The sequence below is a fragment of the Acomys minous genome (assembly GCF_964271855.1).
Source record: "Acomys minous genome assembly, chromosome: 2".
Lineage (NCBI taxonomy): Eukaryota > Metazoa > Chordata > Mammalia > Rodentia > Muridae > Acomys > Acomys minous.
In genome coordinates, this window is record NC_140484.1 from 100,317,694 (window position 1) to 100,341,227 (window position 23,534).

The 23,534-nt window shown below is 47.4% G+C and overlaps 1 protein-coding gene across 4 annotated transcripts in view; it reads left to right on the forward strand.

The window, feature by feature from the left end:
* Positions 1–711: 711 nt before the first annotated feature.
* The window catches only part of TRPM1 (transient receptor potential cation channel subfamily M member 1), a 64,699-nt gene continuing 41,876 nt past the window's right edge, over positions 712–23,534 (forward strand). For 3 of the 4 annotated variants that reach the window (XM_084771979.1, XM_084771976.1, XM_084771977.1), the window contains exons 1-12: positions 712–859; positions 2,837–3,035; positions 4,978–5,191; positions 6,211–6,335; positions 7,137–7,308; positions 10,603–10,777; positions 11,406–11,529; positions 12,563–12,635; positions 13,415–13,515; positions 20,789–20,959; positions 22,188–22,322; positions 23,340–23,390. In XM_084771979.1, the coding sequence (XP_084628105.1) occupies positions 747–859; positions 2,837–3,035; positions 4,978–5,191; positions 6,211–6,335; positions 7,137–7,308; positions 10,603–10,777; positions 11,406–11,529; positions 12,563–12,635; positions 13,415–13,515; positions 20,789–20,959; positions 22,188–22,322; positions 23,340–23,390 (1,653 nt within the window). In that variant the 5' untranslated portion in view covers positions 712–746. The remainder of the gene's footprint in view (positions 860–2,836; positions 3,036–4,977; positions 5,192–6,210; positions 6,336–7,136; positions 7,309–10,602; positions 10,778–11,405; positions 11,530–12,562; positions 12,636–13,414; positions 13,516–20,788; positions 20,960–22,187; positions 22,323–23,339; positions 23,391–23,534) is intronic. The other variant, XM_084771978.1, reaches the window with a different exon arrangement.

A 23,534-nucleotide genomic window follows, 5' to 3' on the forward strand; every position in this document is an offset into this window, starting at 1 on the left:
GCAAGCCACTACAGGAAGCTGTCTCAATCCTTGTGGCCTGGATCCAGTCTGATGCTGCCCCCCTCCACGCACCCACTTTGTGTTGTCTCAGCCACCCCACCTGCTATTTTTAGAGGGTAAAGGACACTTGTCCCCTGCTTCCTTTCCTTGGAAAGGCCCCATAGCACCCAGAGCAGAACCTTGCCCAAAGAATATATTCAGCTGGTAGAGACCTGTGAATTAAGTTTAACAATCGGGAAACAGAAATACACGTTTCCGGGCCACTGTTCTTACAAAACACCAGATCCTTACACACATGCAGCCCTTCAATGGAAGTGACTTTTCAGTCATCACTGGCAAGGCCAAGGCAGTAGCTCAGCAGGAATGACATTGGGTAAGATATATGTTTGATCCCCAGCCCTGCAAAACAAGAAACCATAAATAAATAAACACGCACGCACACACACACACACACACACACACACACACACACACACACACACACACCAGGGAGCATAGGAAACTTCCTATTAATGGCATGTTAAGTTTTTAAAATTGCATTGACTGATTGATGGATGGATGGATTGTGTGCACATGCTCATGTGTCATGGTTCACGGATGGAGCAGAGGACAACTCGTAAAAGTCTGTTCTCTTATACATGGGTTCCAAGGATTGAATTCAGGTCGTCAGACACGGTGGCAAACATCTTTCCCTCCTGATCCATCTTTCAAGTGATTTCTTTTTTCATGACCCACAGTGACAGCTTATGGAATCTAATTCACATTCCTTTCTCTTCCAGGGTCAGAAAGCTTGGATAGAGAAAACGTTCTGCAAAAGGGAATGCATCTTTGTAATTCCAAGTACAAAAGACCCTAACAGGTATGTTGCACACTATTGTGAAGGCGGCATTATCTGAGTCAGGGCTTGTCCAGTGTGTCTCCGCAACTATTCCTTCAGTGACTGTGGGAGAAGGCAGGGGAGACAAGGACATGCCAGAATGTGTCCCCACAGGGCCGTTCACACAGAGTCACCAGGCTAATAAGCTCCTGTGTTGAGAGGCAATCTCCTTAGTAGGGGATTTCTCTCTGCAGCTTTCTCCTGGGCTTTCTCCCAGCCAGATGCGAGCAAGGTCTTTCTTTAGACAGTCTCAAGCTATCTTCTTGAGCCCCTGCAGTCCAACTCCCTGATTTATTTATACAAAAAGGATTTTCTATCGCTAAGAAAGATCTGAGTGGTTGAGTGAAATGCCTGAGGCCCTTGTTCACAAGAGAGCCAGAGCACTTCCACTCACCTGCTCGAAATGCACACTATAGGGTAAATAGGAAGCCATCCAAGCATGCAAGCAACCTGAAGGATTTGGCTAAAACCTCTCCTTTCAGAGAAGAAGCTGAGGCCGAGATTGAGGAGTGCGAAAGACTCAGCAGCCACAGGCCCCCTCTGAGATCCATGTGGGCAGGGTCATTCTTACAGGAGGGCACAGATGCGTGGGCATCATCTGCGTCAGATTTGCTTGGTACCTACCCCCAGTGTCTTACATCCTCCAGCTCCCCAGCTCCCTGGTACCCTGCAGACCTCTCTCCTCACCTGAACCCCTGTACAGTTAAGGGGAGAAAGGGTCCCGAAACACAAGCTTTCTCTCTCTGTGTCTCGGCCACTGGAAGGTGCCTGGTTCTGTTCATCCTTTTCCTCCCTGCCATGGTGGACAATGGTTTCTGAAACAGTGACATCAGTCTCTCCTCCTAGGCCCCAAAGCATAGCAGCCAAAGTCTGACTGACGTTACCCCACTGACTTGGGTGACTTTGTTATAGAAATTGACGGTCAAATTCTAAAATTCACACGAACTTTTATAAGCACTCAGAACAGTGAAAACAACTGGGAGGGAGGGAGGGAAGATGAAAGGGAGGAAGGAAAAGAAAGGAGAGATAGAGGGAAGAAAGAAGGGAGGGAAGGGAGAAGATGGAAGGAGGGGAAGGAAAAGAGAAAAGAGAAGGGAAAGGAAATGGAAAGGACAAAGAGGGGGGGAAGAAGAGAAGAAATGAGAGAGGGGGGGAGAGAGAGAGGGAGGGAGAATAACCCCAAATATCAGCTCACATTACTAATAAAATAACCAGAAAGGCAGGGAGAAACATGTGCACACACACACACACACACACACACACACACACACACACACACCCCAAGATGTCACTCTGGGTCACTGCTGTTCTTTCTAAGGGACATTCCATGCTTTGGTGGCTCAGGCATGAGCCATGTGGCAGCCAACGATGACAGTGACAAAGGGAACCTTGGACATGCTCAGAGGGCTGACTGAGCTATGGAGAGACCCTGAAAACAAGGATCCCCAAAGCCTGGGCAGAGACAGTCTAACAGGTGGCTTCTCAGGACATGACACCCCAACCTTCAGTGCTACTTCGGCAGGAAAAAAAAAATGGTTTCACTGAAAACAACAAACAAACCCCGCAGAAGAGCCCTGAGCTCTGCAGTGTGTAGAATCCTGCAAGGTCACTTATCTGTTCCAAGGCTATGGCTGTCCTTTGTCACAAAATATTCAGCAGTGTCCAGAGAGTCCAGCTCCTGCTAGTGTCCTGGAGACAGTAGAAAGATAGCCACTCATTCAGTAAGAAAGAGCAGCCGCCCACTGTGTTGTAGACGGACTGGTATATAAGTAGTGATGTGTTGCTCTTTGGAAAAGGGCACCACAGGGGGCACGTCTGTCCCTGATAAAGCTGATGACTAAGGTGTTCTTGTGGTCCTGGCTGGGCCCATCTGGTCCTCTCAGACTAATTTACACTCACTAGTGTATGGGGGCTCTGGAAGCACATGCTGCTGACTGGCCTGCTTTGCTTTTCTTTCAGGTGTTGCTGTGGTCAGCTAACTAACCAGCACATCCCGCCACTGCCGCTACCCGGAGCTCCCAGCACAACCACAGAGGAGGGCAAGCCGGGGGACACGCAGTCCGGCAAATGGTCTGTCAGCAAACACACCCAGAGCTACCCAACAGACTCCTATGGGATTCTGGAGTTCCAGGGTGGGGGCTACTCCAACAAAGCCATGGTAAGGGGGTGACTGGGCACTGTGCTCAGGGACCCAGGCTTCACTATAACCTGTCTCCTGGCCCCTAGGATGCAGAGACCTGGGTCTTCCTTGGGCTTACAGCTAAGCCTTCATAGGCGCATCACTGCAAGTCCATGAGATGAATCCACATGGGTGGATTTTACCCATAAGTGAGAACCCGACACCACTGTAAAGTACACACAGCCTCTATGAATCCACCCCAAGTTCTAAACCCCAAAGCACACCCTAGCCCAATCATACACATGCGCTTTTGCCCCACCCATCTCTGGTGTCCTGGTTTGCTTTGTATTGCCATGATAAATACTGTGACTAAAGGAAACGTAAGGAGAAAAAAGGAGTTTTTTTCATCTTATCTTTCTGGGAAATAGTTCATCACTGAAGAAACTCAAGGCAGGAACTGAAGCAGAGGCCGTGGAGGAGTGAGGCCCCCTGGCTTAATCCTCCATGGCTTGCTCAGCCTACTTTCTTATAGAACCCAGGACCACCTGCCCAGGGGTGGTGCTACCCACAGTGAGCTGGGCCCTCCCACATCAGTTATCAACCAAGAAAATGCCCTATAGGCTTGCCCACAGGCCATTCTGATAAGAGCATTTTCTCAGTTGAGGTTCCCTCTTCCCAGGTGACTCCTAGCTTGTGTCGAGTTGACAACAACAACAACAACAACAACAAAAACCAACAAGCACACCTACCGATGAGAAAGCTCTTTAAAACAGTAATCCCAACTGTGGGCTTGCCACCCTTCTCAGTGCTTGTGGAGTCTCTGCAAGCATTTCCCCTGAAGGCAGCTTCTCTGTGTCTTCTTTTCTCAACTAGCAAGGGGAGACCGGTCTCTCACAGTTGTCTGTAGATGGGGGAGTGCTAGCTCCTTTTCTGGAGAGCCCTGTCTAAGGGGAGACAGCAGCTGCAACCTGCTGCTGCTTCGCAACACTATTTTTTGCAATTTCATTTCATTTGGTGCAACATTATGATTCAAATAAAATTGTTATGTCCCAAATACCACAGCACAAGAGTCTCTGGGATGGTCCTCGTACATATTAACATGGACACACAAAACCAGCACAGAAGGACCGTGACCTCTGGCCATTAATGCCTTCTTTGCCCCGAGGAAAAGAAGGCGAAGTCCAGATGTGGGCCCATGACTACATTCCTACTCACTCGGCAATAACATTGCACAACGTCCTGGACCCTTGTTCGAGCCGAGCCAATGTGGAGCTGACTCTTTCAAGACTAAGTTTGCAAATAAAGTACAAGACGCTCAGACATGTTTGAATGTCAGACAAAAGATTTTCTTTTTTTATTTATTTATTTTTTGGTTTTTAATTTTTTTGGTACATATATATACCAACTCTCATGTAAATATAGCATAGTACATTTAGTAAATATTACTATGCTAGACCATTTAAAATACCCATCTACAATTCAAATTCAGACAGGCACATTAGCCTGGTCAGTTAACACTACAACACTTTAGATGAGGTAATTTATAAACAGAAATGCAGCTCTCAAGGCTGAGAAGCCCACAATCAGGGTCCCGATTGGTCTAGCTTCATCCCTTCTTAGCAAATGACACCTTCTTGGTTGTGCTCACGTATATGAGGAATCAGCAAACTCCTCTGGGCCTCAGGAGCACCCTTACCTATCCCTTACCTCCACTGCACTGGAATAGAGTTTACATGTGGCTGTCAGGGCAACCCGAACCCTTGACTCATAGTACTGCCGACTTGGATTTTCCTTTGCTGAATCTCACTTTCTCCAAGTTCCTTTAGTCACCTGGCTACCCATGAACACAGAGGGCCCAAGACCCAGAGGGTCCTCAGGCTCTGAGGGGGGTTCTTCCATGGGCGTGTGGCATAGCTCTGCTCCCCTCCAGCAGAGAAACAGAACCAATGGCAGGTGCTGAGTACCACACACTCTTTTGTAGTACATCCGGGTTTCCTACGACACCAAGCCGGATTCCCTGCTCCATCTCATGGTAAAGGATTGGCAGCTGGAGCTGCCCAAGCTCCTGATCTCAGTGCACGGAGGCCTCCAGAGCTTTGAGATGCAGCCCAAGCTGAAGCAAGTGTTTGGGAAAGGCCTGATCAAGGCCGCCATGACCACTGGGGCCTGGATCTTCACCGGGGGTGTGAGTACTGGTAAGAGAAGCCCCGCCCTTGCTGGGAATCTACTCCACTGGAACTCACCAAGGGTGCAGAGGGCTTCCCAGTAAGAATGGCCAGAGGGCTGGACGCATGGAATCCTGATTCCCAGATATGACGAGGGTGAAAACTTTAGCCAGCGCAGTTTTGCTGTCACTGTGGTTGATTTATTTAAGTAATATAAGTATTATTTTGTTAGGTGGCTTCCCAGCACCATAACAGATGCTCAAGATAATGAGCTTATAAAGAGAGAAAGCGTACTCTGGCTCACGGGGTTAGAGGTTTCAGCCCACGGTCAGCTGCCTCCATTCTTCTGGCCTGAGGCAATACCTCATGGTGGGAGTACACAGTGGAGCAAACTAAAGAGAGGCGATTAGAGTTGACAGCTCTTCAAGGGCACTTCCCAGTGACTCACAGACCACACACTAGGCCCTTTCTCTTAGAGTTTACACAACATCCCAGTAAGCCCTGCTAGACACCAAGCATCTGACATAGGGCTTCGGGGATTTGGGGGGTGGCATCCGTGGTCCAAACCTCAGTGGAAATAACAGCAATGGCGGTGGACATCTGAGCCTGCCCTTGGGCATAGCCATGGACAAGTGTCGTTTCCATGAGCCCATAGGCATTGTTTCTACATTTTATTGGAGAACAAACTGAAACATATATGAGTTAAGGGACACCCCTGGTGGTCTGGCTCTTGCTGTTAGCGGAATGTAGCCAAGGGCTGCCAATGAGAGCCCAGTGACTTCCAGCTTCGGGTCATAGAAATCTGCAGAGGAAATTTTTGCCCAGCTGTTTTGTCTTATTCCCCCCCCCCCCCACTCCACGAGTTAACACAGGATCAATGATTATGATGGGCATAGACTTGTGGGATGTTTTCTCTTCACGAAAAGAACAGGTTCCATCCCTGACCCGCGGGGATTACGGAGGGTTCAGAGCAGGCGCCCCTGTCGTGTGTCAGTAGTGATGCGATGTGGCACAGAAGGCCCTGAAACGTGGCATATGGCTGCTCGCAGGTGTCGTCAGCCACGTGGGGGATGCCTTGAAGGACCACTCCTCCAAGTCCAGAGGCCGGCTTTGTGCTATAGGAATCGCGCCGTGGGGCATGGTGGAGAACAAGGAAGATCTGGTGGGAAAAGATGTAAGTTGTGTCTGAGGGCACTGGTGGCTTTTGAAAACTGCAGTCTGTCTTTTGAGATTGTTGGAAATTTGTACATTGTTATAAGAAATACCAGAGAGTAACCCTTCACTCATTTCTCTGGTAGAAGCTTCTTGAAAAACAGTGGTACAATCAGGATGTTGGCACCCACGTGATCAAGATACCTTATCAACCTCAGGAAGTCCTCATGATACTCTTAAACATCTATACCAACGTCCACTCATCTCTATTTCCTCCTTAACTCTGACAACCGCTAATATGTTACATATCTCGATACGTTTTAAAAAAAATTATTATTTTCGGGATGGTGTATCACACAGCATGTAACCTTAGAGGGATGGGTTTTTCCAGTCTATTTAATTGTTGGGACACTCCGGCTGTCCTGTGTTCCTTCCCACTGCCAAATGGTATTCTGGGATGTGAATTTACGGCTGCAGGCTGTTTAGCCATTGTCTCTTGAAGGACATTTGGGCTGTTGATAGCTGGTCTATTGAAAATAAAGTTGCTATACAATTTGTGCTCAGGGGTCTGGAGAGACGGCTCCGCGGGTGTGCGAAGGGTTCTCCAAATAAGGGTGAGGGCTTGAGTTTACATTCACCCTCACTCATATAAAGCCAAGTGTGAATATGTGTGACCATAACCCCATGCTGGCAATGAAGGCAGGGGGCTCTGGGGACTCACTGTCGGCCAGTCCAGCGACCTTGAAAGACAAAACAAAAAGCTAACCCGTGACTCTTGGTATCTGAGTTCTGCAGTTTTGATTTCCACCGCACTTTTTGTCAGGTAACGAGAGTCTACCAGACCATGTCCAACCCTCTGAGCAAGCTCTCCGTGCTCAATAATTCCCACACTCACTTCATCCTGGCTGACAACGGCACCCTGGGCAAGTATGGCGCTGAGGTGAAGCTTCGAAGGCAGCTGGAAAAGCACATCTCCCTGCAGAAGATTAACACGAGTAAGTCTTGGGAGGCCGTGGGTACCAGCTCGGGGCTGAGTCTGCCAAGGTAGAAAGGAGCTGAGACGGAAGCTACCTGAGGGTGTTGAGAGTCTTAACCTTGATTCTTGCTAGGTCCATGGAACGAGCTCAGACTCTTTGCCCTAGTCACCTGTCAAATTGTCTTCGCACAGCAGCCATGTGATGCTTTGCCCAAGCTCACGAGTTGGCCTGAGAATTACTCTGGCACAGTATGTCATGGTGATGCTGCTGCCTGTTATGTTGCCCTCATTCCTGTTTACTGTGTTTCCTGTTATTATTTTCCTTAATGTCTTATAAGGAAAAAAAAAACCCTGTTCTCAAAGACTTGCTATGACTCATCCTATGAACTGGTAAGTGTTGTAGGGTCATTAAATATCTCTGTCACTCGGAGTCTCTCACGTGGACTAAGATGGCCAGATGAGGAAGTCCCTGGACCTGGCAGCAGGGTCATCTGTTCCTGATGAGACCTGTCCTTGCTGGTCCAGTTGGCATAGCTCTGAGGAATGAGCAGCCACTGCTCAGGTTAGAACTGAGGTAGTTTGCATATCCTCCTGGGACATGCCCACATGCAAAAATTCTCTCAAACAATTATTAAATAATCTCGTAGGATATTTTGTTCTTAACATCAACAGTGATACCTTTGTACATTAAAATCTAGAACTAGGAAATGGCTGGAACGTAAGTAACTGTGATGTCACTCAAGTGGTTAGGATTGGGGGAGCTGCTATGAAAGGCTGTGGATTTCCAAAAACCAGCTTAAAAAATATTTCTATTAGTTCTTTGAGATTTTCATACAATTCATTTTCACTAAATTCCTCCTCTACTTCTCCCATATCCCCCTCACCTCCATACCCCCCAAATTCATGTCCTCTCAAAAACAGACAAACTCATTTGAGTCTGTTTGTGCTGAACATGTACCCACTGAAGTGTGGTTAACCTTCCCCATCAATTTGTCAGCCCCTCCCACACCCATGCTGCCTTGCTGACCTGTTTGATCTTGTGTAGACAGCCACAGCTGCTGTGACTTTGTGAGTGCAGGGGTCCCAAGACTCCAATCCTGATGCATAAACCAGTTGGACTTCTCTTACACTTTAAATGTCTTTGGACTTGTGAGTTCTACCTGGAGCCGTGACTAATGGGCTTCCCTTTGTCATCCTTTGCCTAGGCCTCTGAGTGGGGCAAGGACAGCAAAGGGGGGCTCAGTGGTCACCTCTACTGCAGCGAACTTCAGGAGCCCAGCCTGAGCCAAGCGCAGGTATTACGCTGCATCTGGAGATGATGTCACCATGAAGAAGATATAAAACTCCAAGCCTGCTGGGATGGAGATCTCAAAGACGAAGACAGTGTCACCTTGGTCCATTTTCCATGTTATTTCCATTTTATTTCTTGTTCATGGCTTAGCCCAACAGTTCTCAACCTTTCTAATGCTGCGACCCTTTAATACAGTTACTTGTGCTGTGGTGATCCCCCACCATAAAAATATTTTCATTGCTACTTCATAACTATAATTTTGCTACTGTTATAAATTGTAATGTACCTGATATATGACCCTCAGAGGCGTCTTGCCTCACAGGTTGATAGTCTCAAGGCTTCTTATAACTGTGCTGGCAGATTTTATCTGAAGCTCTTGACCCATAAGATCAAGGACATTTCCCCCTGATTGCCACTTACAATGTTGCTCAGAACCAAAGAATCCTAGGAAAAACTGATCAGAGAACAGTGACCCTGCATATTAACAGGACCCAAGTCCTGGAACTTCACTGGGCACAGATGGAAAACATTCTGGAGAGAAATTCTGTCTTTAATTGGTGTGTACAGAGTTTTTCCCTGGTGGTTACCTCTAAGCAACACAGTATAATAGCTACTTTCATGTCATTACATCATGCCAGGTATTATAAATCCCCTAGAGATAGTTTGAGGCATACAGGAAATGTTTGTGCGGACACTACACCATCTTATATAAAAGATTTGAGCATCTTGAATCAGCATCTTGAGCATCCAGGGCGATGCTGTGAGGCTCTGGGACCAATCCCCAGTAGATACCTAGGAACAACTGTGTAATAGGTCCTGGCCAGGCAGAGATGACACTGTGAGGTAGGCAGCTTTGTCATGCAGACTCCTCTCCACTATCCTTCCGATGTTATCTCTCCTGCTTCCCAGAACTCATCCTGCTGGATCGAGTACCAAAGCTTTGTCTATTCCTACTGTGTTCTTGAAGAGCCCTATTATTTATTTACTTATAGTTTTTAGAAACAGGGTTTCTCTGTATAGCCCTGGTTGTCCTGAAACTCGCTCTATAGACCAGGCTGGCCTCAGACTCAGAAATCCACCTGCCTCTGCCTCCTAGTACTGGGATTAAAGGAGGGCAACACCACCAGGCTTATTTATTTCTTTTAAATCATAGCCGACCATGGAAATAGCCATTAGCAATGGGCTAATAGCGATCCATGTTTTTGTCCCTAAAATTAATATACTGGGGCCAGAAGTGTTTCAGACTTGATTTATGAAAATTTGGCATATTCTCATAACTTTTACCAATAATCATCTCCAATCTAAAAATTTGATACCTGAATTGTTCTCGGGTTTGTACTTCAGGTGTTTAGATGGGCAATATTTATCCTGCTCTGCCTTATTCCAGGCTCTGGAGGCAGAAACAATAGCAGACTACTACACCCGTGTGCCTCTTCAACCTCCCAAAGCACCACCCAAAGGCAAACGTGTTCTAACAGTGCAGACCCATTGCCCCTTATGAGATAAGCGAGGCATAGTTCCTTTTACACTCGGCCATCTGTGAGATGGTGTTTTGATCACTGGCCCAGTGTTATATAGCCAATACAAGAGGGGCTCTGGGTTGAGCTGAGTTCCCCTCTGGCTAGTCCATCCCCAATTATCCTGGCTCATCCTTCAAGGCCAGCCTCCAGCTTGGGCATTTCACACCTAGGCAGGGAAGAAAAGGAGCACCCTTAGCTCTTTAAAACTCACTCCCAAGCGTCCCCATGCCAGATTCTTTACAGGAGTTAGGTCACATGGGAGTGTCAGGGAGCGCAAGGGCTTTGAGGTTCTGGGGTTTACAGGGAAGCCATGCGTAGAGAAGTTCGAATGTAAGAATGACCACAGTCACCCTTTGCCTGACTCAGCCCATGCGTTGGTCCACACAGCCCCACGGGGAAAGCGCTGGGGCAGGAAGTTTGTGCTTTTCGCTGTTGCAGCGTTTAAGACAACATGGAGCTGTTCAGGCTGGTGTGAACTGTAAGTGTGGTTGTGTTGTTGCAGGGCTGGGCCAGGGTGTGCCTGTCGTGGGCCTTGTGGTGGAAGGTGGCCCTAATGTGGTTTCTATCGTCCTGGAATATCTCAGAGAAGACCCTCCTGTCCCCGTGGTGGTTTGTGACGGCAGTGGGCGTGCCTCCGACATCTTGTCCTTCGCACACAAATACTGCGATGAAGGAGGGTAGGACTGGCGTGTGATGAGGGCGAGCTCTTAATGGCTTTTTGTTAGTCTGGGGAGAACATCTGACATGACCCACTGAGACAAACCCCAAAATGTCTAACTCTCTTTTTAAACTTAATTTAATTTTTAAAAATAAGATTAATTTATTATTTATACCATATTCTGCCTGCATGTGTGTCTGCCCGCCAGAAGAGGGCACCAGATCTCATTGTAGATGGTTGTGAGCCACCATGTGGTTGCTGGGAATCGAACTCAGGACCTTTGGAAGAACAGGCAGTGCGCTTAACCTCTGAGCCATCTCTTCAGCCCCCAAAATGTCTAACTCTTAAGGAGTTTTCTTAAGGAGTTCCCCAGGTCAGCATGAGAGTGCCCAGGAGCTCGTGTTCCTGAGAATCCTCTCTATCAAAGCCTTTCTTAAAACTTCTTTTTCCCCTATAAGTCTTGCAAAGACTTAGGCCAATTATTAATAATGATGATCTTAGACCAGGGTGACTTTTTGCCTCCTGTACACAAACCTCTTCCATTAGCAGTCACAAATCAAAAGTCCTGGGTGGGCAAAACTGTCTGGTTTCCTCAGGAGCTGCCCTAACACCTCTGCTTCCTTCTCTCTCTTTTCCTCTTTGAACAGGATCATAAGCGAGTCCTTGCGGGACCAGCTTCTCGTTACCATTCAGAAAACATTTAATTATAGCAAGTCGCAGTCCCATCAGCTGTTTGCAATTATCCTGGAGTGCATGAAGAAGAAAGAGCTCGTGAGTGCCTCGAACTCATTTCCAAACAAGTTCCACAGAGAGAGCTGTTTCTGGGTCTAGCCCTGCTGTGCTTGCTTCATGGACTCTTGCATGCTTTGCTTGACCTTCTCAGAAGGCAGCTTCCAACCCATTCCAAACTGGCTGCCTGAGTGCACCTGAGAGAAGGGAACAAGCTCATAGAGCAGTGGTTCTCAGCCTGTGGGGCGCGACCCCTTCGGCTGCTGACTGACTGTTTCCCAGGGGCCACCTAAGATCATCGGAAAACACAGATATTTACATTATGATGATTTGTAACAGCAGCAAAATTGCATTTATGAAGTAGCAATGAAAATGATGTTCTGGTTGGGGCAGGGTGGGAGGTTGCCACAACACAAGGACCTGATTTAAAGGGACTTAAAGGGTCGCAGCATCAGGAAGGTTGAGAACCACTGCCACAGAGGCTCTCAGATGTTTCCAGACAGACCTTAGCAAAAGTGAAGTACACCGTGTCACTCAACTCAGACATACAAAACATGAATCCAATTTAAAGCCCCTGGGAAGAGAGACATAAACACAAAATGTGGACGTGGTTACAAAGTTAAATTCACTTCCCTTTGCAAATTCGGGGGTCATTTCTCATTCCTTCCTTCAACTGTGTTTAGAAGGCATAGGCACTCCTCAGTCACAGGGGATGACAGATTCAAAATTCTAAAGTTGCACATTTCCTGACAGCATGCTCCTTCTGGTTAGATAGTTGTTCATCAGCTCAGATGGCTATTTAAATATTAGGGCAAAAATGCTGAGTAAGCACCCTCTTCCCAAGGTGGGAAAAATAACAAACTCCAAGGCCAGGCAAGGATTCTATTAGCAAGAACAACATGGAAGCTCCTGGAGATTGACAACTCTTGTGAACGGCTCTCAGCTCTGGTTCACCACATCGGTCTTGGTTCACTGCAGCAGTCTTGTTCAGTTTAAAGAACAGCTCAGTTCCTCCTCCTGCCTTCAGTGTTGCCTTGACTCTGTGCCATCTTTTTCCCCATTCACCTGCTTCCAGGTTACTGTGTTTCGCATGGGCTCAGAGGGTCAGCAAGATGTCGAGATGGCGATTTTAACTGCCCTGCTGAAAGGTGAGCTTCTGGGAAACGGAAATTCTGATTTTTTTTGTCTTTGCAGAGGTGCCTGGGGCAAGGCCTTTGCCAATAGTGAGGGAGCCTTCACTTCTCCTCCTACTAAGGACTTTCACTAAAAAGAACCCTGAGCCACCAGCCAGGTTGCCTGGGGTGACCTCAGCTTGAAATGCTGGAATGACCAGACTCTGAGAGGCCTTTTGTGGGATGGGGGCGTTGATGGATGCCCGTGGATGTTACTAAGCTCTCAGAGCTGTGTCCATCCATAGTAAGTCTGTGGGGATTTCTGAACACTGCACCCCACCTCTAAGAATAGGGGTCTGAGTGGGAAGTGCATTTCCTTCCTGCCTCTCACTAGCCTAGGGCCATAGGGACAAGGCGAAGTTAACCACCAACTGTCTGCTTTATGCTGCACTGGGCTCTGTGGTGCCCGGGGACAGTGTCCTTGGCTCTTCTGGCAGTTGTAGAACGGTTTCAGACTTCTCTCCTTTTCAGTTGAGGGCCATGAATTACTTAGATCCTCCTCCATCCCTTCCAGGAAACCATGCCCAGTTGGCCTGGGATAAGGTTGCCGCTGGCTTACTCTTAGCAGACCTGAAGGAAAAAAAAAAAAAAAAAGGCAGAGTTCTTAGCTTTTGGGACAAGAAAGAAAGAAGTGATAGGTGCTTAGTTCCAAATCAGCTCCCAATAAGAAGCCCAAGTTCCCTGACCCAGAACCTGACAAAGTCCAGGTGGTCCAGACACAAATGAGGACCATTTCTCACGTCTTCCTTTCCCAGGAACCAACGCGTCCGCTCCGGATCAGCTGAGCTTGGCATTGGCTTGGAACCGAGTTGACATAGCACGAAGTCAGATCTTCGTCTTTGGCCCACACTGGCCGGTGAAACTGTTTTTCTGTTGTCGGTTTGGTTTGTTTGTGTGTTTGTTTGTTTGCTTTGTTGTTGTTGTTTTCTGGAGACAGGGTCTCATACAGTCTGGCCAAGAGAGGTGCCTGCCTGTGTAGGCAGGATTGGTGTCTTGAACTCCTGATTCTCCTGCCTTCATCTCCCATTCGCCTCTGTGCCTGGAGAAACTGTTTTCTGTTTAGAATATTTATTGTAACTTGGAGCAGCGCTGTTTAGCGGGCCCTTGCTCAGGACCTGGGTCTCAGGAGATGAGCTGAGGGTTCTGGTCTGGGTAATCCATGAGATTACTGGAAGATGTTCCTGTTTAACTTCAAAGGAACCAAAGAAACAAAGGCTCAGAGCTCAGACTCCACACCGAGCGGGTTTTCCTGAGGAAACTAATCACCAAACCTTTAGTCATTGCTGGTAAAAGAGGGTTTTACTTTTTGAAAGAAGAAAACAGATCATTAAAGTTAACTGCAGCATTTCCTTCTAGGGCACTGAGTTTTCAGACTGCGTTTTATGAAAATTTGGTGGGGGAAGGTGATGGAGAACTCCATGTGTGATGTGGCATGAACGTTCTGTGTGGTGCCTCCGGTCTAGTACCTGTGGTGTGGTTTAACGTATAGTATGCAGAGAGTCTGTACACAGCATGCGTGTGGAATATGTGGCTTGTGATACATAGGTTGTGATACAAAGATGTAGTTTTGTATGTGTGGTGTCTATGGGGCTCTAACATATATATATATATATATATATATATATATATATGTGTGTGTGTGTGTGTGTGTGTGTGTGTGTGTGTGTGTGTGTGTGTGTGTAAATGTGAAGGAATGGACACATGTACTTTTGTGCATATTACATCCATAGAACAGTGTCTGTATATGCATGCTATATGATGTGTGGGTAAGTAGTAGATGTGGGCCTGAGTGGTGTGTGTGTGTGTGTGTGTGTGTGTGTGTGTGTTTGATTGAGGGATATTTTGTATGTTTGTGACTGGGACAAGGTATATGTGTGGTTGAAAGATTGTGTGTGTGTGTGTTGTGATGTAGGGCAAGCTGTGTGTAGGTGCACACACATGCAACCACAGTGAGCACACACTTAGCTGTGTCATAAGTGACTCAGGTGCCCTTCAGGCAGTCACTTCTTCAATCAAAGCAACTTCTTTTGTCCTAAAAATTAGAGCTTAAACCAGGCTTATAAGCCTTGTGGCAGGCTAGAAAGCCATATGAGGATCCAAAAGGGATGCCAGAGACACTATTTCTAGCAATAATAGCTCAGCGGTCCATGCCAACTCATATCCTTTGAAGGGTGTGGTATCTACGATGTAATACCCTGAGTTGGGTGTGATCTCAGCTGCACAGCACAGATGACTCTCACCTGCCTTGTGCTGGCTCTATTCATCCCTCAGCCCAGAAACAGGTTCATTTCACCCCTATTAACCCATCTGTAGAAACCCCCATGGATTCCGTCATGCACACTGCCTGCTACACACATCCCTCACCCCACAGCTCTAATGGTGGCTCTTCTAGGGCCAGGCAGGTGGCACCCAGGGATAGGTGTGGGGTAGCTGGGGTGAGGATTCTGTTTCTTGTTATCTTTCACTCTGCTAGATTTAGTCTACCATGTCACAACCCTATTGGTTTGTAAGACTCCAATTATATCACTCATCTGATTTTTCTCACGGCTGAAGCAAATGCCACCAATAGCCTGATCTCTATCTCTCTAGGCTACCACTCTTTGCTTGTTCTCTGGGATTTCTCCATAATATTCCCTTTTAACTCATTAACCATCTAGTGTGGACCGTCCACATCTAAAATGTACAATAGCTATATTCACCCATCAACTGCCCTCTTCTAGACAGCCTCTGAAGCCCCTCTTCAGGACTGCAGGCTCTGCCAGCCTGGACTACAGCTCATCGTCTGAGGTTACCCATAGTGCTCTTGGCATCCTGGAAGTTAGGCAGGAAGCAGAGTGGGTGAGCTCATCTGAGCAACTAGAAGCTCTCTCCCGATACCACCACACCTCTGGCGCCCTCTCTGCTCACCACAACAGCAAGGTCAGAAGCCACGGCAGAGAGATGAGCTGCTGCCGCTTCACACTTGCTCAACGGGTTTTCAAAACCGCATAGTTTTATTCGCCAGTTTAGGAAAGGTTGGTTGATGGTTGCTTCTTGTGTCTGGTGCCCTTGTTTCATGCACTTGGGGACACAGAAGTGAATAGAGACAGACTCTCAAAAGCCTTTAACAAAGTCTTCACTGGGGGCAGACGTGGAGGCAGGGAGATGGAAGGGAGGAGGAGGCTGGTGTGGAACAAAATGGCAGGTAATTGTTGGATTCTAAATTTCAGGAGGAGCTACAGTAGTAGATGCACATGCGTGGGAGAGAAGATAGGGTGCTAATTGGTAATGGGACACCAGGGAAGACACTGTTGAACAAAGATGGGTGGACCCTGAGTCTGGATGATAATAGATAGATGTGCGCTGGGTGGCCACGAGGAGCAAGCGCCTTCCACAGAGGGAGAGGCGACTGGAGCCAACTGAGGCAAGAAAGAAATGGGAAAAACTAGGAAATGGGAGCACTGTGGCTGGAATACAGAGTGAGATGGGATGACTCGGGAGAAGGTTGAGAGCTGGCCAGGATGTGATGGTGCACTACTGAGCAGAAAGACTTTGTTTTGTTTTTAACAAACAGGACCTTGGGGGTGCCTTAGCTGGGTAGTTCTAGCCCAGGGGCTCTCACTAGTGGAAACATGGTGTTTGTCCTTGGGTGACAGCTTCTTCCACTTGGCACAGTATCCTTGAGGTCCCCCTGCTCTGTGAATGTATCAACATGTGTCAGAATACTCTTCTTTCTCTTCTCTCCTCCTTTCTTTCTTCTCTTTCTCTCCTTTTCCCTCCCTTTTTGGTGTTCTTGGCTTTGCATTTCTCGATAGGATTTCTCGGTGTATTCCCGGCTGTTCTAGAACTTGCGATGTAGACCCGGCTAGCCTAACACAGAGATTCATCTGCCTCTGTCTTCCAAGTGCTGGTACTAAAGGCATGCCACCATGTCCACATGTTCTTTTTAAGGCTGAAAAAAGTGTTTCACTTTAGGCCTCATGTGGTGGCACACACTTTTAATCCAAGCAGTTGGGAGGCAGAAGGAAAAGTGTAACACTGTGAGACTGATATCAGTCTGAGTTCCAGGCCAGCAGATACATAGTGAGACCTTGTCTCAAAAAAAAAAAAAAAAAAAAAAAAAAAAAAAGAAAGAAAGAAAGAAAGAAATGAAAGGAGGAACAAAGGAAGAAAGGAATCCTACTTTTTGTGTGCTCACATTGCCTACCACCCAGCCATCAGTGAATACTAGCTACTGTGAGTAGCACTGCTATGAATGTGGGGGTGCAGGTCTCCATTTGAGTCTTGCCTTAAATTCCTTTGGGAATATAACCAGAAGAAGGCTTCTGTCCTAATTCACTTAATCATGTGATTATTCCATGTTCCGTGTTTTTGGTAATCACCATAATCTTTCAGGACACTTACATAATTTTATACTTGCACCCAACATGCATTCTTATTTCTCTACTTTCTCAGAAATGTGTGTTATTTTCTATTTTTTTCCCCTGTAATAGTCATCCTAGTGGGTTGGGATGGCATCTCAGCAGATTTTCATTTTTGCCTCCTGTGTTATCCCCGGTGGTGAGCATCTGTCCCTTCCACTTGTGAAATTCTTTGGAGAAATAGCTATTCAAGTCTTTTGCTTATTTTTGAATGGGATTTGTGTTGCTGAGTTTTAGGAGTTCTCTATATATTCTGAACATTAATCGCTTTTCATAGCTTTGACTTGCAATCTATTCCGTCATCCTATATCAGTGGTTCTCAACCAGTGGGTCACAACCTCTTTGGGGCTTATATATCAGACAGCCTGCATATCAGATATCTACACTATGATTCATAACAGCAGCAAAACTGTAGTTATTAAGTAGCAACAAAATAATTTTAAGGGTGGGGGTCACCACAACATGAGGCACCATATAAAGTAAGAATCAAAGTATTAATAAGGTTGAGAACCACTGCACTATAGGCTGCCTTTACTCTTTTGACAGTATCATTATTATCACTATTATTCTCTCTCTCTCTCTCTCTCTCTCTCTCTCTCTCTCTCTCTCTCTCTCTCTCTGTGTGTGTGTGTGTGTGTGTGTGTGTGTGTGTGTGTGTGTGTGTAGGTGTCTGCAGGTGGCATTACATGCTTTGGACTGTATTTTCAGAAGCATTGGCAGCTGTACAGGATCCTCTAATAGGCTGTTGAAGTCTCTCTCTCTCTCTCTCTCTCTCTCTCTCTCTCTCTCTCTCTCTCTCTCTTGTTTTTCAAAACAGGGTTTCTCTGTGTAGCCTTGGCTGTCTTGGACTCCAGTTGTATACCAGGCTGGCCTCAAACTCAAAGAGATTTGCCTGCCTCTGCCTCCTGAGTGCTGGGATTAAAGGCATGTGCGCCACCACGTCCAGCTTGGGCTGTTGAAATGACTCAGATGAGAAAGAGTATCTGGACCTAGAGTGAAGACAGACAAGAAAGCAAGAGCAGGATAGAATTAAGCAGTTTTGGGTAGGAAGCATGACCACATAGAGGGGGGGGTGCCACTTTATGGAGATGAGGGACCCTGGAAAGGACTGGTTTGGAAAAGATGTCTCCTGGGAGACCTCTGCTTTCTCAGCAACATTTTTTACTTTCTGTTTTGCTTTTGTCTGTGTGCCTGTTTTAATAGCAGGCATCCTAACGACTCTGGTTTGTCCCTGGAGGGTCACCCATTAGAAGCTTTGTGCCCAGAGCAATAGTGCTGATATGGAGGAAGCCTTGAGAAGTGGGATCTGACCAGGCCATGGTGTTGCATGCCTTTAATCCCAGCACTTAGGAGGCAGAGGCAGGCAGATCACTATGAGTTCGAGGCCAGCCTGGTCTACAAAGCGAGTCCAGGACAGTGAAGACTACACAGAGAAATCCTGTCTCAAACAACAAAACCAAAAAGCCAAAAAACCAAAAAGAAGCAGTGGGATCTGGTAGAAGATACTCAGGACGCAGAGGCCACTGCCCTCGGAAGAGGTTGCTGTCATTCCTCAGGCCCATGGCTAGCTCCTGTGGGAGAGGTTGGGATAAATAAAAGGAGCAAGGACACCCCTCCTCTCCCTTCTCTGGTTTCCTGCCTCAGCAGGTAACTTCTCCAGTCCACAGCTGCTCCCACTGTGGTACCTTGCCCCATGTTCATAGTGCAGCAAGGAGGGCCTGGGCCGAGCTGGCCCCGTGTGATGTGGAGTTTCAGTCTCCAAAGGATATATATATATATATGTATGTATTTATATCTTCTAGCTCTTGGTACTTTGTTGTAACAGCAGAAAGCTGACTCATACAGAAGGAAAGAGTCTATGAGACATGCAGATGGAGCTGCCAAGTCCACCAGAGGAACTTGGGGAGGAGAGTGGGCTGAAACTGGACAGGGGAGAGTGTTCAGAAATAAACAGTGGCCATTGGTGTAAGCATCAGAGAGACTGCCAAGGGATAAAGCAAAATAAAAGTGAAGAGGGCTGAGGGCAGATCCCAGAAGAGCCTTGACACTGAGAAGCACTGGCCACACAGAGGAGACAAAGGCTGGAGCTCGCTGTGCCCAAGGAGCTGGCAGAGAAGCCGAAGGGAGTTAGATGACCTAAGGGCCTGACATGAAGGGGGCTGGATGATGCCCAGGACCTGGGTACCAGCACTGTCACCAGTGACCCAAGCAGAGCAATGGACAAATAGAAGGATGCAGCAAAGCAAGCAGAAAGAGTGAAGAGGAGGGACTGTGTCATCAGAGCATGATGGGAGGACATCAGCAGAGGGACAGTGGTTTGGTTTCTGACCCTGGCTGTATTACCATGACATTAGTCCTTGTTCCACACCCAGGAGATCATGCCCCGTGTTCCACACTTAGTGGAGATCAGACCCACTTCTTTTTCCCTTCTATTCCCCCAAGCGAGTACCCCTTTACCCTTGAGACCTTTGTCACCACTGCATGAGCCCTTGAAACCTCCACCCATCACCACACTGCATGTGCTCTTGAAACCTCCATCACCACGCTGCACATGCTCCTGAAGCCTCTACCCATCAACACACTGCACATGCTCCTGAAACCTCCACCCATCACCACATTGCACATGCTCCTGAAGCCTCCACCCATCACCACACTGCACATGCTCCTGAAGCCTCCACCCATCACCACACTGCACATGCTCCTGAAGCCTCCACCCATCACCACACTGCACATGCTCCTGAAGCCTCCACCCATCACCACACTGCACATGCTCCTGAAGCCTCCACCCATCACCACACTGCACATGCTCCTGAAACTTCCACCCATCATCACACTGCACATGCTCCTGAAGCCTTCACCCATCACCACACTGCACATGCTCCTGAAGCCTCCACCCATCACCACATTGCACATGCTCCTGAAGCCTCCACACACCACCACACTGCACATGCTCCTGAAGCCTCCACCCATCACCACACTGCACATGCTCCTGAAGCCTCCATCCATCACCACATGACTCCAAGGCACCTGCCAGTGCTGCTTTAACCACAACAATCTCCCATTCACATTTCTCCCTGAACAGCAACTCGTTTTTTACCTGTTGCCTCTAACCATTCACAGTCACAGACTCCTATCACGAGAGGACCATCAGCACACGCTCCGGTACCTTTTAATTTGCCTCCCAGCATCCTTTTCTTAAAATACACCCATCATCAATCAACATGTTATCCACTCCAAATACATACTGCCATTGCATCAGACCAAGTAAGTCTTTGTGCCGGGTGATTTCTCCAGGCCACAGCTGCTCCCACTGTGGTACATAGTATCAGGATCTTCTTCATCAGATAGCCAGGCCACAGTGACAGAGTTTGTGTGTATACATGTGTTAATCTCTGTGTGTGCTGGTGCGTATATGGCTTGGGTGTATGCATGTGTGTGTATTCATGTACGTGTCTATAGCTCTATCCATGGGTGTATACATCTTCACCATGTGCACACGAAGCATCATTTGCGTGAATATAAATGTGCATGTATGAACCTTATAATGTATATATGTGTAGGAACCATTCATGTGTGGATGTGTGTGATTCTGTGCTGTTGAGTATGTGGGTATGTGTATATGTATATATAGGAGTGTGCGCACATTAAGGTTCAGGGTGTCACTATGCTTGTCTGAGATTAAGGGGGAAATCTTGCTCTTTGTCCAACCCTGCTTGGTGTGGATTGCAGCCACTGGGAAGCCTGGCCCCTCCAGTGGACACCAAAGTCACAGAGAAGGAGAAGAAGCCACCCACAGCCACCACCAAGGGAAGAGGGAAAGGAAAAGGCAAGAAGAAAGGCAAAGTGAAAGAGGAAGTGGAGGAAGAGACGGACCCCCGGAAGATTGAGCTGCTGAACTGGGTGTGTGCAAAGTCCTTGCTCTGTGTCCCGAGATTGCAGAGACCAGGGCTGGCGTTATTCTGGTTCTCCGGGGAAAGGATGCTTTAGGTACCTTTGCTTCATCCCCACCAGAATGGAGGATTGGTGGGCTAGTGTTAATATTTCTATAGCAGTAGTGTGTTCACTATGATGTAGTTGTCAAAACAGCTTCATAAATAGAAGTGGTTGTCACTGTGGTGTTTGATTGTCACTGCAGAGGCTGGGTCTCAGCAGCAGGGATATCTGGAAACATCATGCCAGAATGGCTTCAGTCTCTCAAGCTGGGTAGCTCCTGGTCCCTAACTTCTACCCCTCTCCACGCTACCACTAGCTCTATCTTCAAGGGGGTGTGTTGCATGAATTGTAAATATGTAAATATGTTTGTTTCCCATATTTTCTTGCACCAAGTGTCTGTATGGCTGCCAAGCTGCCATGAGTAAGATGACCAAAGCTTCCTTTCGGAGTGGTACCTTTGTTCCATAAATAGTAGGCTGTGGTCACTCGCCCACACAGCGTGGCCTGTGATGTGCCCACATGCTCCTACCACTGCCAAAAGATGTTTCCCCAGTCAGGGAAAGAGCAGAGAGAAACTAAGTTAGGGAACATTGGGATGCTTGTACTCAACTCATTAAGATCTTTTAGATGTATTTATTCTTATTATTTTATGTGTGTGGGTGTTTTGGCTGTGTGCATGTGTGTGCACTATGTACATGCCTAGCACTTGCAGTGGTCAGAAGAAGGCATTGGGTCCCCTGGGACTGGAGTTGATGGATAAGTTGTGAACTGTAAGTGCTGGGAATTGAACCTGGGCCCTCTTCAAGAACAATGAAGTGTTCTTAACTTCTGAGCCAACTCTCTAGCCCTCTTTGACTCATTTTTTAAAAAGATGAAATCCCTTACAAACTTTGATAGAATATGCGGGGTTCAGACTGAGAGGAGAAGAAAGAAGGTTAAGGCGTGTTTATTAAAAGGAAACAACCCTGGGAGACACAGGCCAGGGTGCAGGCCCTTAGTAGAGCTCCTGACTGGCATATATGAGGTCATAGGCTCAAGTCCCAGCATCAGGTCAACAAAACCAAAACCAAAACAAAACCTTCAGAGAATACAGCTCAGAACATTCTGGAACTTTCCATGATGTGCCTGCCCTAAGGTCTCCTGCCTGGAGTCTCTGGGGAGGCAGCTCAAGGTCTCGCTTCTGGATTTCACACAGGTGAACGCCCTGGAGCAAGCCATGCTGGATGCTCTTGTCTTAGATCGGGTTGACTTTGTGAAGCTCCTGATCGAAAACGGAGTGAACATGCAACACTTCCTCACCATCCCGAGGCTGGAGGAGCTTTACAACACCGTGAGCATCCCAGGAGGGAGGGTGGAGGCGACCTAGCACCAAGAATACTCTGATCACTGACACATCTTATGCAGAAAAAGAAAAAAAAAAAAAAAAAACAGAGGCGCTCAGCGGAGTACAGACCATGTAGAGGGAAGCAGTTATTTCTCACTTGTTCCTGGCCAGTCTGCATTCATATCCTTAGCAGCTACGCCTTGCCAGCCAGCCATGAACTCCAGCTGGCATAGACAGATGATTGTCGCTGTACCGTGGGCTCATAGCCTCATAGAGTTACCTCTGAGGTGAAAGTGCCCTAAGCTACTGAGCACCCACGGGCCCCAAACCACTGGACACCATGACTTAGCAACAGAGAACATTGCAGCATTAGGCATTTCCCTGGGGGTCAGGAGCTTGGCAGGAGGTGCAGCTCATGTGGAGAAGGAGGACAGTGCTGTAGATCACTAGCCTGGGGGGAACCACTCAGATTCAGTTCCGAGTGATGACTCATGTGTTGCCTGTGCAACAGGGAAAAGGCCAGCTGAACCATCAATTGCTTCACAAGCATTTACATCTTGTGCTCTTGTGCAAGAGGGCCTCGTGTCCTTAAAGTGTCAGCAGACTGAACAGTCATCGGGGCTGTTATTCGGTTGTTGCTTAGGACCCTCACGTTTCCGTGGGCTACAGCGGAAACAAGTTTTACCAGTCAGGAGCTGTGTGTTGTGTTGGCAGGTGAAGCGTTTGGATGAAAATAGCTTCGCCTGCACTCGTACAATTCAAGGTTTGAAAATGTATAACTTCTTCCCTGCTCTAAGACTTTCAGTGGCAGGAATGGTGTAAAAACACGTGCATATTTAGCCTTGAAGGAACACTACAATTATTCCAAAGTGTTCCACACGCATTTGAGTGTGGTAACCACAGCCAGTTATCTTCTGAAAGAGACAAGCCAGTAGTACACCGCACACACTTCAGCGGGGTAGAACTTTGCTCCAGAGTTGAAGAGTCGAGCCCGCTCACTGTGGCTGACTGCTTCCGTTTCAGAGACTGGGCCCGCCAAACACGCTTCACCTGCTGGTGAGGGACGTGAAGAAGGTGAGTGCATTTGCCCTTTCCCAACCTCCTGCTGGCATCTGGTGCTAAAGTAATGATTACAAACAACGTACTGTTTCTAATTGAGACATAGGGAATAATGACTTCCTCTGTTCCTCTGTATACATAAGAGTTTATGTATAACTT